Below are 13,599 nucleotides of genomic sequence, written 5' to 3'. Positions count from 1 at the left end.
TGTCTTCAAACAGAAGCTGTTCAGATGGTGTCCCCTACCCACCATATGCACAGATTCTTGCCCTCTCTCTCCATCACTGGTCCTTCACTACACAAAGAAAGAACGGCTGCTGAATCCTCTCCTTACTTGTCATCTTTGGCATCTGGAAGAACTCTGCCTTGAAGCCGGGGTTTCGCCCCTCACTGTTCGTGATCAGCATGACCAACATCACGTTTTGCGAGGAGACGAAGGTCAGGTTGTAGGATAGACTGTAGCTGCCACACAGCCTAGGGAAGAGAGAAGGGCAGAAGAAAATGAATGCCTGAAGCATTTGGAGGGAGCTTCTCTTCCACAGATGCTAGAAGGGTGAGGAGCCCATCCACTAGGAAGACGAATCGTAGTTGGCAGCAGCTATACCACTGAGCATGAAAGGGCATGAAAACCAACTCTTTTTCCATTTGCCTTTCACTCACGGTTCAAGATCACAGATGCCCAGAAATCCATCCAGTGCTCTCCTCCTATTGAATTTCCAGAGTCGGATGGGTTGGGTGAGAGACAGTAGTCTTGCATCTCCCCAGTTAGCCGCAAATGTTCCTGGATGTGCATTTGAAGGGCAGTGGGGTACAGATTGTCCCCAAAACCATGGTGGCTCCAAACACATCCTTGTTCATACCCTTTGAGGCATCTGGCTTGGCTTAAGAATTATTATCCCTATGGTATCTGGCTGACCTATAGCCTTAAAATCCAGTATCAATTGTGGCTTTATTTCAAAAGAGCTCAACACCATTGCCTTCCAAACATTAGACAAAATTAAAAAATCAGAACAGGATCAAGCACTCAGGAAATGCCCTTTTCGCATCCATCTGCAAATTAAGTTCATGCCATTCACCTTTTTGTTCTGGCTTTTGCATTCTCCACTTTACCAAGGTGTTGCTGAACCAAGTAAAAATGGAAAAGGGCATGTTTTTATTCTGCTGCTTTTTTGTTTTGAGATCTAGTAGAGAAAGTTGGGATGACTTCCTCCTTGAGTGCCACATTGTTGTCAAGGGAGCTAGAGGACAGGTCAGTGGGTAAGAACATCACTTCTTCTAAGAGAGGGAAATTGCCTGGACAGGCTATTGGTGGGTTGTTGTTTGAAAACAGTATCTTTGGTGCAATAGAATTCATGGCGTAAAACCTAAACCTCAATTTAGCCATGAACTTACTGGATAGCCGCAGGTAAGCTACAATCTCTCACCGTCAGCTCTCACCTGCAGTGCTGAAGATGAAATGGCCTTGCTAATGTGAGGAGAAACATGATGCTGCTGGAAATCCCAACAATCAAATTCAGAGCACGCCAACAAAACTTGGAATTTCAGCATCAACGAAAGGGAGTGTGGGAGGGCAAAGGTCACACTTTACTATGGGTTCTGCTTCTGAGCTTTTTATAGGTGATTTATGAGTACTTTAATTTGCTGCTTTCTGTTCAAGGACAGTCAAACTCTAAGCAAACAGGGTCCTGAACATCCTCCATTTCTGGAGAACTTTCAACATTTCCTCTTCCACCACCACCACCACCCAGACATCTGGCAGAAGTACAGAACTTATAAGTGGAAGCTGGAGTTGTGTCTTCATTGATCCAAAATGTACCTGAACTCCTATGAGGCCAAGGTGGCTTACCCTGCAGGGGCGGCGGGCAGAGGGGGCGCTCACAGATTGGCTGTGCAGAATTTTTTAAAATGTTACTTTGGCGGCAGCAGCTACCAGAGCACACCAATTTTCACTGTGTGAGTGAAGGTAACCTCTGGCAGCCATTTTGAGCAGCCATTTTGTGGCTGTTCCCGCTGCATTGTGCCAGAATTCCAAAGGTACTCACAGGTACAAAAGATTTTGTACCAAAGGTACAAAAGATTAAGGTCCCCTGCCTTGTATTGGGGATGGGAGGGAAAGCAATTGTAAGCCACTTTGAGATTCCTTAAAAGTTGAAAAAAGCAGGGTATAAAACCAACTCTTTTTCCATTTGCCCCAACTTGTATAGTGGACCCAGGGAGGCATTAACTTTACCAGGGAAGCTGACTTACTTGACCATCGCGTGGGGTTCCAGGGCACTGAGTGAGTCATACACTGTGACCAAGTCGTTCCCCGGGTTGCACGGTTCCATGTCCAACGTTGTGAAGGTCAGGCTGATGACCGAGCCTACGTCTGCTCTCAGCTCCCACTGGCATCGAGCATTGGAGGGATACGGGCTGTTGGGAAATCCTGGCGAGGCGAAGCCAGTGATCAATCCTTCTTTTGCATGCAGGGCATACTTGCAGCTACCTACCCAGAAATGGAGAAGGAGGAAGAAAGAAGAGGATGCTAAGACATTTTGGACTCAGTAGTCATCCAGCAGAGGAGGAAGAGAAGTGTGATTCAAGGCAGCAATGGACTTTTGAAATTTGAGGGCCAGGATCCAATGAGATGTCAAAGCAAGAGTTTTCCCACCACTTTGCAATGTGAAGAATACAGAATGTGAAATATATACTCTGAAAACAAATTGGAGCTGCGGGGACTTTGCTTTAGGAATTCCTGTCCACAAAAAATTAGTTTTCAGTGCTAGGGGAAGTGTATTTGGTGGCTCCTCTTTAAACAAATCAACATTTCTTGCCTACAGTAGATGGGAAGAACAGACAGACTGAACACATCCCATTACTCAGAAAATGCATTCTTTATTTTGCTTGTTGCTATTGCTGTACAAAAAGCAGCTAAGTTTTACTTACTGTCTTGTGAAGCCTTAATTGTATCAGGATTGGTAGCTATGGAAGACAGAGAGAAAAAGAAACCATTAATGATGCGATGATTTCACCTACGCCATGTATGGGAATTCCACAGTTAGAATACTTGGTAAACAAAAGTAATGCCAAGAGGGATGTATAGTTGCTATTTTTTTTCTTTACAGAAGGGATGTCTGAGAACTCCCACCAACCCACTCAGCAAAAAAGCTAGTCATCATGACTTCATTGCCAAGCATTTCATTAGCATCCTCCCAAATCCATCCAACAGCTTTGTTAGCAATCAACTTTACTATTATATGCATGGATTATATTATTTTTTAAATTATTCTTAATTAGCACACATGCATATCTGCAGGACCAAAGGGAATGCTTCAGATAAATATTTACTAGAATTAGCAGAAATGGCACTTAATCATAAAAGCACCCAGTCATTCATAACTCCTATGAGTTCATTCATTCATAAGCGTCAAAAAAGATCCTGCTTCATTGTCTTCCGTTTTTAGTAGTTGCCTTTCCTTATTCATTTGAAAGATTACAGATTGGCTGGAAGCTCACGGTGTTAGGAATGCCTGGCCGATGTGGTCTCCAGCAACTAGCTTTACCAGACGAATATTTTTAACAAGGAGTGGGGTGGGCAGGTCAGGATCCTGACCAATGCTGCCCAAGCATCTGCTGCCGAGACCCTATTCCCTCTCCTCCTCAGTAGAAGGCCAAATGCTAACCTTCTGGTGCCACCTCTTGCCAATTATTATTTATTTGACTGAATTTCATGTCAGCCTTGAACATGTGTATGAGATGAGATTTCGTTCCGCTTCAATAGATAGAGCTCTAGCCCGTGAAAACATACTGTAGTGAGGCCCACCGAGGCTCCCCACAGTGCCTGATGTGCCTTCTGACCCCCTGTCTATATTTTCCCCAAGGCAAACAAACACTTCTGCCTTTCTTCTACCTCATCAGAGCAAGAGGCGCTTCATAAGACCCCAGTAATCATCTGCAGAGAGCCCCCACTTAGAAATGGCTGTCTCCATCATAGGATGATGGTCAGTTTGCAACCTACTAAACTGCCTAGGACCTTCATATCTGCAAGATGGCCTCTTCCCATATGTCCCCCAAAGAGCATTACGCTCAGTGAATTAACATCTTACTCATCACGGCATGCAGCAAAATCTTTACTATAATTATCCAGGGTGAATGAGATACACAAGAGAACTTTGCCTTCAGGGTTCTAATTACAAAACTTACACAGCTAACTAACTTTTGCTGTGGGCTTTTTGGGGGGGGGGGAGAAAGGGGAGGCTGGAGGGAAGGAGGAATGAGACAGACTCATTCCGTCTGGAGAACCAGTGTGGTCATACCATTTGGCCTGCTCAAATCACAGGATGTCTATTACGGGACAGTATCAAACACTATTTGTAAATTTCTATTTTAGGGATGAAAAACCAGCCCTGTGAAACTGTAAGAGAGTCACACCCTAATCATAACAACGTACAAGCTGGAATTGCACAACAGAAAAGAGGAAACGTCCTCTCTCCCTTTTAGATGTTTCCCCAGGCTACAACACTCATTTCATAGACATCAGCAGATGTCTCCCATACTTCTCAGGATCTATAAGATCCAGAATTTTACTCCCCACAAAACTTGTCATTAAAAACTAAGAACAGTTTATAGGTCTAATGATGGGTGGGAGGTTTGAAATCACCCAAATTAAAACTATCTAGAAGATTATATTCAGCCTCTAATCCTCTCTTAGCATCTATCACTGTGGTCCACACCATTTCTGTGGAAATCAAACGTTTTGCCCTCAGAACAAAACCGTCAGCAAAGGCCGTTTTGCACCCCTTTCCTCAACAGATATTTTGAATTTATCATCCACTCTGATCCCTGTCCGCTCATGGGTTACTGACTTGCTTCAAAAGGAAAGAAAAAACCATGTGTCTAGTTTTAACTCTCAGATCCAAGCAGAAGTTCCAGGATATAAACCAGGAAGCTTCAAGATACCAAAACCTTTCCTTTAAGGATGGGGGTCTCTCTACCCAGCTTTCCTAACCAACCAGCCCTGGTTATTATATTTGTGGGGAGCTTTACATTTGGTCTTGCATACTTATTATAACATGGTCCCTTAAGGAAAAGGACTGTGCTTTATTTTCACTTGTCAGCTGGTTCCTCATTGTGACTGATTCTGGCATAACAGGGTCCAGACTAGGCTTTGGTACCAGTTCCAATAAAATTCTGAACAGTTTTAGTACCTGGTGTTGTGGAATTATTACACTGCCCTTTTACGGAACTTAGGAACAGAAGCAGAGATGACAGTTTGCCCTCCAAATTGCAGCCAAAGCTGAATATAGGAACCCAAGCTTCAACTCACAGATTTCCCTGCAATAAATTCTCCTATTATACATATTCTCCTGGAACCAGATGCTCAGGTTCTCTGTAAGTAGGTCAAGGGGATGAGATGGTGGAGGAAAACGAATAAAGGCAAGAGAGACTCACAGAAAGCCACGATGGTATCGACTTTCAACTCAAGATTTCTTGACTTCAGGGTCACGGCTTGATTCGAAGATTGGATGTTTGCCATGGCCTTATCAAGGGCATCCACTTGGAGTTTGGGTACACTGAACTCTGACCAGTAGTAAGCAATAATACTGCCCTCACTGCATGGAAGAAAACAAAGTTGGCAGATAGGTCAGAGCCCAGACCAAACAATCAAGGTTCCAAATAAAGCTGCCAGCAAGCCTGGAGAAGTCTGCTCCAGCCCTCGAACAGAAGCTTATACTATGTAGAAATGAACAGCTGAAGCTTCTCATGGCATGGAGGTTAATAACATTCCCACTATGCCACTACTACATGAAGCCCGCTGGGTGACTTTGGGCTAGCTACAATTCTCTCAGAATTCTCTCAGCCCCTACCTACCTCGCAAGAAGAAAAAGAGTTTGGATTTATACCCTGCTTTTCTCAACCGTAAGGAGCCTCCAAAGCTTACAAACTCCTTCCCTTCCTTCCCCTGCAACAGACCCCTTGTGAGGTAAATGGGGCAGAAAGTTCAGAGAGAACTCTAACTAGCCCAAGCTCACCCAATAGGCTTCATGTGGAGGCGTGGGGAATCGAACCTGGTACTCCAGATTAGTGTACACCAATCTTAACCACTATATCATGCTCAATACGCCAAGGTATCTGTTATGGAGAGGGGAAGGGAAGGAGATTGTAAGCCACTTTGAGACTGCTTAAAAGCAAAGAAAAAGCAGGGTATGAGGTCAACTCTTCTCCTTAGTTCCATTGAGGTGATTTTGGAAACTGACTCAATTTCACTGGTTTTCACAGTACATTCTCACCATCTGATTGCAAAGGCCATCAGAAGGAAGACTATGAAGACCATGTTGACAAAGAGGTCAAGCGATCTAGTACCCAGGGCAATTGTTCCCTTGTTCCCTTCCAATTTTCCGTTTATGCCACTAATATTTTACCCACTCCAAATAGTCTCAGAGAAGTATTACTCACCTGAACGAGGTGATCACTGTCTCCTTGTGGAATGGGCCGACATCTGGATTATTTTTATAAATATCCAAAACCTAGTTTGAAAATAAAAAGAAAATGAAATTAAAAAATGGAACTCAGATCAGCGTCTAGGAAAGTCAATCGGGATCATTCTGACTGTACTGATCTTTTACATCATGCACATCGCTTGCTAGTGTGTTACAGACACCTTCTGTAATGCCATACCTGATCATCCACACATGCATACACCACTGGTATTCTACCCTTCTCTCAACTACCACAGAAAATATTGCTTTAAATATTTGTATCCAATAGGTAGCCCAGGGTAGCTAACAACCAAAATTAGTTTTTACATCCCTGCCATAGATATATATTTTTTTAAATTTTAATTCCCAACGTTTAAAAGAAAGGTGGCACAATTATGGATATCCCACTGAGCATCTTTGGGGTAGACTAACAGCTCCCCTGCACCTCTGGGAGAGATCTACTGTCCAGAAAGAACCAGAGCCAGTATCAGATTTAGTACCCAACTTGTTGGGACAAAGTATATACGATTGGGGAAGGCAGTGGCAAACCACCCAGTAAACATAGTCAGCCTAGGAAACATTGTGATATCACCCCATGGGTCAGTAATAATCCAATGCTTGATCCGGAGACAACTTTTATCAGACTCAGCTGAATCAGGCATTCAAGAAGGATATGAATCAATGGTATCAACAGTTGTTGATACCCCCTCTTTAAAAAGAACCCAAAAGAAAAGAATCGACTCTTTACATTTCCTGTTGCAAGACGTTCACTGCAGTAAACAAGGAAGCCCTCAGACTAGGTCATAAATTAGTCTGAGAAAGACCTGGAAAATGACCCAGATGATTCTGGAGCTGTGTCACCAGCGCCTGTTCCAGGAGCTTACACAAGAATGGAATACTGGAGGCCAGTGTGTAAACACAGATGCAGTGAAACCAAGAGACCTGCTTCCATGTTTGAGCAACAACCATCGGCAAACAAGGAAGACTGAGCTGAGAGTAGACTTGAAAGACTCCAAGAGGTTTGGAATTGGGAAGAACAGAAAAATGAATAACCACATCCAAAGCTGAAAATCTGTAAATCCATCAGCTAGAGGTAGCAAAGGAAGCATTCACAAGCATCTCATTAGCAAACTGGAACAGAGAGAGGGGGAACAGAACAGGTACTGTGGTCACCACCAATTATTATTTGGTGACCAAGGATGGGGGAGGGGGGAGAAGAGGTGGAGTTGGAAATTTTCATCAGCAGTTTTGACTACACATGCATCAAACCCAGCTATGTTTAATAAAGGAAGACTGCAGTAGAAAAGGTTTAAACTAATCCAGTATCTTGTTTCCCACAGTAGCCAATTAGATGCCTAGGACTGCCAGGTCTCCCACTGATGAAAAAGACAAAAACAAAAAATGCTCTTCAACATAGACTTTTCTGCAACTTCCAGAGCTACCCACTGTTACTTCTGGGTACAACCCAGAAGTGACAGTGGGTAGCTCTGGGAATTGAAGGAAACTCTATGTGACTAATAGTTTTGTTTTATTGTACAATCCAGAAGTGATGTAGTGATGTCTGCAACATCAACTAGAGTTGGCAAGAAAGTCCTCAGCAGACTGAGCAGAGAAGGCAGGTCTGTATGGGTGGTGGGGATGGCCCTGAGCACTTCAATTCTGGACAGCAACTACAGTACAAGGAGGGGATTAGTGTTGTGATTCCTGTGGCCGCGCAAGAATTCCATACCATTTCCTTTACTTTGGCGGCCAGGGTAGCAAATTCCGAGGAGTTAGAGTTCTCGTACGCGTCTATGAAGCGAGAGCCAGTGAATCTCAGGTGGCCGTTATATAGCTTCTGCACGGGAGCATTCCTGTCTGAAAGAAAGAAGCCACAAGAAAGGGAAGAAGACATGAAAATGCTGAATGAAACAGGACCCACATCAAGGGATAGAGAGGGAGCCGGCTCTCATGGCAACCTTCACAAAACAAGGAGTTGAGAACAAGGCATTCCCAACAATGATGTTCCCCATACAAATTTCATTACTTTGGGGCTAAGAAGAAGAAGAGAAGAAGAGTTTGGATTTATATCCCCCCTTTCTCTCCTGCAGGAGACTCAAAGGGGCTGACAATCTCCTTGCCCTTCCCCCCTCACAACAAACACCCTGTGAGGTGGGCGGGGCTGAGAGAGCTCCGAGAAGCTGTGACTAGCCCAAGGTCACCCAGCTGGCGTGTGTGGGAGTGTACAGGCTAATCTGAATTCCCCAGATAAGCCTCCACAGCTCAGGCGGCAGAGCTGGGAATCAAACCCGGTTCCTCCAGATTAGATACACGAGCTCTTAACCTCCTGCGCCACTGCGGCTCTAAGAGATGCATTTTTTCAAAAGACCCGACAAGCAGTAGAAACACTGAGGATTTTGGACCATGTAAATTTCCCCCACCCCATAAAGCCTACATACCTCTGAAAGGGAAATGACGGCTCTTCCCAGGTGCCCCATCATCTCCTAAAAATACCTGCTCAGAGGTTATCATAATATGTAGGGTGTTTTTGCCATCAAGTCACAGCTGACTTACGGCAACCCTGTAGGGTTTTTATGGCAAGAGGCGATTAAAGGTGGCTTGCCATTGCCTGCCTCGGTGTCATGCCCCAGATGTTCCTTGGAGGTCTCCTATCCAAATACTAGTCAGGGTCAAGGCTGAGAGTGTGTGACTGACCCAAGGTCACCCACCAAGTTTCCATGGCACGAGAGGGGATTCGAACCGGGGTTTCTTAGATACTAGCCTGACACCTGAACCACTACACCATGCTGGCTCTCTCAGCAGGTAGATATTGAGACCATAATCAGTTTGGTCAATTGCATATCCTTCAGCAATTCACAGACAAAAACACGGACATGCTTGCCAAACACCCCTGTTTGCATTGGAAGGACAACTGTATAAATCTCCCCTTCCCTATTACTCAACCAGCACCAAAGTACAGTGGATCAGGGCCAGTTTTTGGTACAGCTTCCATCTAACTTACATGTGAAGTGCCAAACAAGGAATCCCACCAGTAAGGAAACGAGCAGGAAGGCCGTAAGGACAGCAGCCACCACCATGTAGAGCTTTGGGTTGGGCTTCTCCACCACCTTGGGGTTCATTGTGGGGAGGAACTCCACTCCTTCCTCCAGACCATTCATGTCCTTAGAGTGACAGGGAGAGACAGACACAGTTTAATTTATTTATTAGGTTGTTTTGTATTCACATTTTATTAGAACTTAAAAAGGCTTATAAAAAGCAAAGAAACAGATCAAAAACGATTTTAAAAGTACACTTAACATAAGGATTCCCAGTTTTATCTAGATCAGTGGTTCCCAAACTTATTTGGCCTACCGCCCCCTTTCCAGAAAAAAATATTACTTAGCACCCCTTTGAAATTAATTTTTTTTAAAATTTTAATAGCAATTAAACAGAAAGATATATGTATTAATGTTTCTACCTGTGGCCATCACCGCCCCCCTGGATCGCTGCAGCACCCACCAGGGGGCGGTGGCGCCCACTTTGGGAATTACTGATCTAGATCGAGTGTGAACAGTAAAAATTAATGTCACCTGCTCTTTAACCAACAGACTTAAAATTCCAACTTAATTACTTCTACTGATAATTAAAATACTTTTCTGTGATAAACCTTATAATAACAATCCACTAATGTTCAAAACCACTAATCATCATTTCACTTTTTTCTGTTTTACCCAAGTAATCCATCAACGGTTTCCAATTGTCCAAAAATTTTACTGAACTCCTTTCTTTAAGCAGCAAAGTGAGTTTGGCCAACTTCAAAACCTTCACCCACCGTTCTTCTACTGCAGATATATCTGAAGATTTCCATTTTTATGCTTAAGGTACAATTGCAACTAATGTCATGTATAAAAACAAAGTTCCATGTTTTTTTCTCCACATATCTCTCCCTAAGTCCCAACAAGAAAGCTTCTGGTTTCAACTGTATATTCATTTTAAAAGTCTTTTGAATTTAATTGTTTGATCTATATACCACTCTCCCCTGACAAGGGGGACGCAGAGAGGTGGCGACATTAACTTGAGTGGATCACATTATTTCATGTATTTACATTTATAGCTTGCCTTTCTCACTGAGACTCAGGGCAAATTACACACTGTAAGTCAAACACTATCAACAAGATGGGCTATCTGATAAACAGTGTAATGTTTCAATTGCAGAAATCTGAATACAGTGCTGGAGACAAAGGTTATATGTACATTTGTGTGTGTGTGTGTGTAAATAAAGTGCCACTGAGTCACAGTCAACTCAACAGTTTTCAAGGCAAGAGACTACTAAACAGAGGTGGTTTGCGGCTGTTTGCCGCTCCATAATAATCTTGGACTTCCTTGGTGGTCTCCCATCCAAATATTTACCAGGGCTAATCCTGATTTGCTTGCAAGATCGAAGTACAGTACTATTTTCTATGTTTTTTTTAAAAAACCCACTGACTAATTTAGTTTTGAATAGTTTGCAGAAAGCCAGGAGAATGGGAACCTTCCTAATCTCCTAGGGAAGAAGAATAAGAATTTGGATTTATACCCCACCTTTCTCTCCTGTAAATAGACTCAAAGGGACTTACAAACTTCTTTCCCTTCCTCTCCCCACAACAGACACCTTGTGAGTTAGGTGGGGCTGAGAGAGGTCTGAGAGAACTGTGACTACCCCAAGGTCCCCCAGCAGGTTTCATGTGGAGGAACGGGGAAACTGGGTGTGACGGGCAGATAGGGAAGCTGGAGAACAAACCCAGAAATGTAACATAAATGTGAATATGCTTTCCTCAGTATCTCATCTATGAGAGGCTATGCTCTCTTTGACTGCAACGTGTCGGATCCTTTTCCACAGTCATCCAAACTAGCAGCCATCTCCACATGGCCACAAAGTCCATACCATGATTTGAGAGGATGCAAGGATGCATTTCCTTTAATACACAAGTGATCCCCCCCCCTTCGCCCTTTCCTAGAATTACAAGCAGAAAGAGGAAGATTTCTTGCCATCTGCTTTTCTACCAAGGAAGTAACACTTCTCTGTTAGACTGTTTTCATAACATTCACATGAAGAAATGGCGGGCCAGTTACAACCATATCTGTGATGAGGTTGTGTTGCATTTGGTCCTCACCCAGAAGGGAATTTCTGGGATGTCACCACATGGCGGAGCCACCTCACAGAATTTGCCGTGGGAAAAAAAGTATTTCTGAAAGATGGGGGTGACAGTCATTTGGATGCATGAACCAGCCCCAATGCTTCCAATGAAAAAGATGAAAAAAAAAAGACGTAAATAATAATTGCCACTGGAATATCGTTATAGCAATAGCCCTTGTTAATATTGCTCCACAATTGGTGAAAAATACTAAGCGCATTAAATGAAAAAGATTTTGAAAATAACAATTGAGGAAAAAAACCTGAGGTATTTCTGTTGGGGTTAATGGGGGAAAGTTTTCCTGATCCAATACAGAACCCTTTTTATGTACCGGTATATGACAACTGCAGCAAGGATTTTATATGCACACAAATGGAGGGACAACAATATTCCAACAAAACAAGACTGGCTCTTGAAAGTCACAACAGAGATGCAGAGATGGCAAGGCCGACGACGGTTACAAGAGACAAGAAATATAAACCATTTTCTGAAAGACTGGAAATGCTTTGCGGACTTCTTATTGAAAACATATACAAATAGAGAAACAATGGCAGGATGTGAGACTTAAATGCAAACAACATATTGGATTAAGGCAACTTTATAAGAAGGACTAATAGTGACTTGATAGGATTTTCAAGTCAAGAGATGTTCAGAGGTGGTTGGCCATCACCTGCCTCCACATCATGCTCCTATTATTCCTGGGAAGTCTCCCATCCAAATACTAGCCAAGGTCACCCAGCAAGCTTCCATGGTGAGAACAGGAATTTGAACCTAGTCCGACACCTTAAAAACTACACCCAGCTGGCTCCTGAAAGTGGATGAGAAGATTCAGATCTCCATTCTTACTCATATCTGGCAAAGGGAGATTTGATTCTCAAAATCAATTCTCTGAAAATCTTGACAGTTTCTCAGGTGCTACCAGACTCCAACCTAACTGCCACAACAAATGTAGCAAGATGATGACGGAGAAGAGTTTGGATATATACTCCGCCTTTCTCTCCTGCAAGGAGTCTCAAAGCAGCTTACACAAAGCAGTGCACAAACTCCTTTCTTCCTCTTCCCACAACAGACGTAGTGATGTAGGTGGGGATGAGAGAGTTCTGAAGAACTGTGACTAGCCCAAGGTCACCCAACAGGTTTCATGCGGAAGAGCAGAGAAACAAATCCAGTTCACCAGGTAAGAGTCTGCCGCTCGTGTGGCAGAGCGAGGAATCAAACTTGGTTTTCCAGATTAGAGTCCATGGCTCTTAACCACTACACCACGCTGGCTGAACACAGTACCCTCTTAAACCAGTTCCCAAAAAAGAAGTAGCCTTGAAAACCTTAGCAAATAGCATGAGACTGCTGCAAATCTATTTGGGGGAGGGGGGCCACGATATTAAACTAGCTGTTTAAAAAGTGATTTTCCCATCAGGAAACAGAAATGGAACACCTCTCCCCTTTTACACATTAGGATACAGAAACTCTGACAGACAAGTCAGCATCAGAATTGTACATGCTGATGCTCAGAAACCTCTGAGAAACTCAAGGCTTGCTCACACACCGAGTTTCAGAAACTCCACTTCCTGTAGAGAACAACACTCCTGCCTCCCCCAACCGGCTGGCATTCATCTCCAACCCCACCCACACACTACAGAACAGATCGCGCCACAACGGATCACACCCTGTGCAATAGATGGGTCTGGGGATCGAGTGTGCCATAGTAGCAGAGCTTGGTCTGCTAAGACAAGCAGCTGACTGCTATGAAGTTTTCAGAAAGGAAAAGCTATGCCCACTTCCTTTGACTTGTGGCAGACACATTATGCAGCTGTGAGACTCCAGCAACAGAAAACAGACATCTAATAGTGGAACAGCAGTGGCGTAGTGGTGAAGAGCAGGTGTACTTTAATCTGGAGGAACCGAGTTTGATTCCTCACTATTTCGCTTGAGCTATGGAGGCTTATCTGGGGAATTCAGATTAGCTTGTGCACTCCAACAGACGCCAGCTGGGTGACCTTAGGCTAGTCACGGCTCTATGGAGCTATCTCAGACCCACCTACCTCACAGGGTGTTTGTTGTGAGGGAGGAAGGGAAAGGAAATTGTAAGCCCCTTTGAGTCTCCTTACAGGAGAGAAAGGGGGGATATAAATCCAATTTTCTTCTTAATAAAAAAAGAGGGCAGCTCTTGCTTTCTGTACTATACTCTGTTTCACACAA

The 13,599-nt window shown here is 43.7% G+C and overlaps 1 protein-coding gene across 1 annotated transcript in view; it reads right to left on the bottom strand.

Annotated features, from left to right (window-relative positions):
• The window catches only part of ST14 (ST14 transmembrane serine protease matriptase), a 39,646-nt gene that overhangs the window by 13,847 nt on the left and 12,200 nt on the right, over window positions 1-13,599 (bottom strand). The window contains exons 2-8 of the mRNA XM_048513347.1: window positions 9,252-9,411; window positions 7,980-8,107; window positions 6,228-6,298; window positions 5,223-5,383; window positions 2,718-2,753; window positions 2,040-2,277; window positions 127-266 (exon numbers count right to left, since the gene is read on the bottom strand). Of these exons, the coding sequence (XP_048369304.1) occupies window positions 127-266; window positions 2,040-2,277; window positions 2,718-2,753; window positions 5,223-5,383; window positions 6,228-6,298; window positions 7,980-8,107; window positions 9,252-9,411 (934 nt within the window). The remainder of the gene's footprint in view (window positions 1-126; window positions 267-2,039; window positions 2,278-2,717; window positions 2,754-5,222; window positions 5,384-6,227; window positions 6,299-7,979; window positions 8,108-9,251; window positions 9,412-13,599) is intronic.

This window comes from Sphaerodactylus townsendi, linkage group LG12, assembly GCF_021028975.2.
Source record: "Sphaerodactylus townsendi isolate TG3544 linkage group LG12, MPM_Stown_v2.3, whole genome shotgun sequence".
NCBI lineage: Eukaryota > Metazoa > Chordata > Lepidosauria > Squamata > Sphaerodactylidae > Sphaerodactylus > Sphaerodactylus townsendi.
The sequence above is the reverse complement of the archived record's forward strand: the minus strand, read 5'-3'. Positions and strand labels throughout refer to the sequence as shown.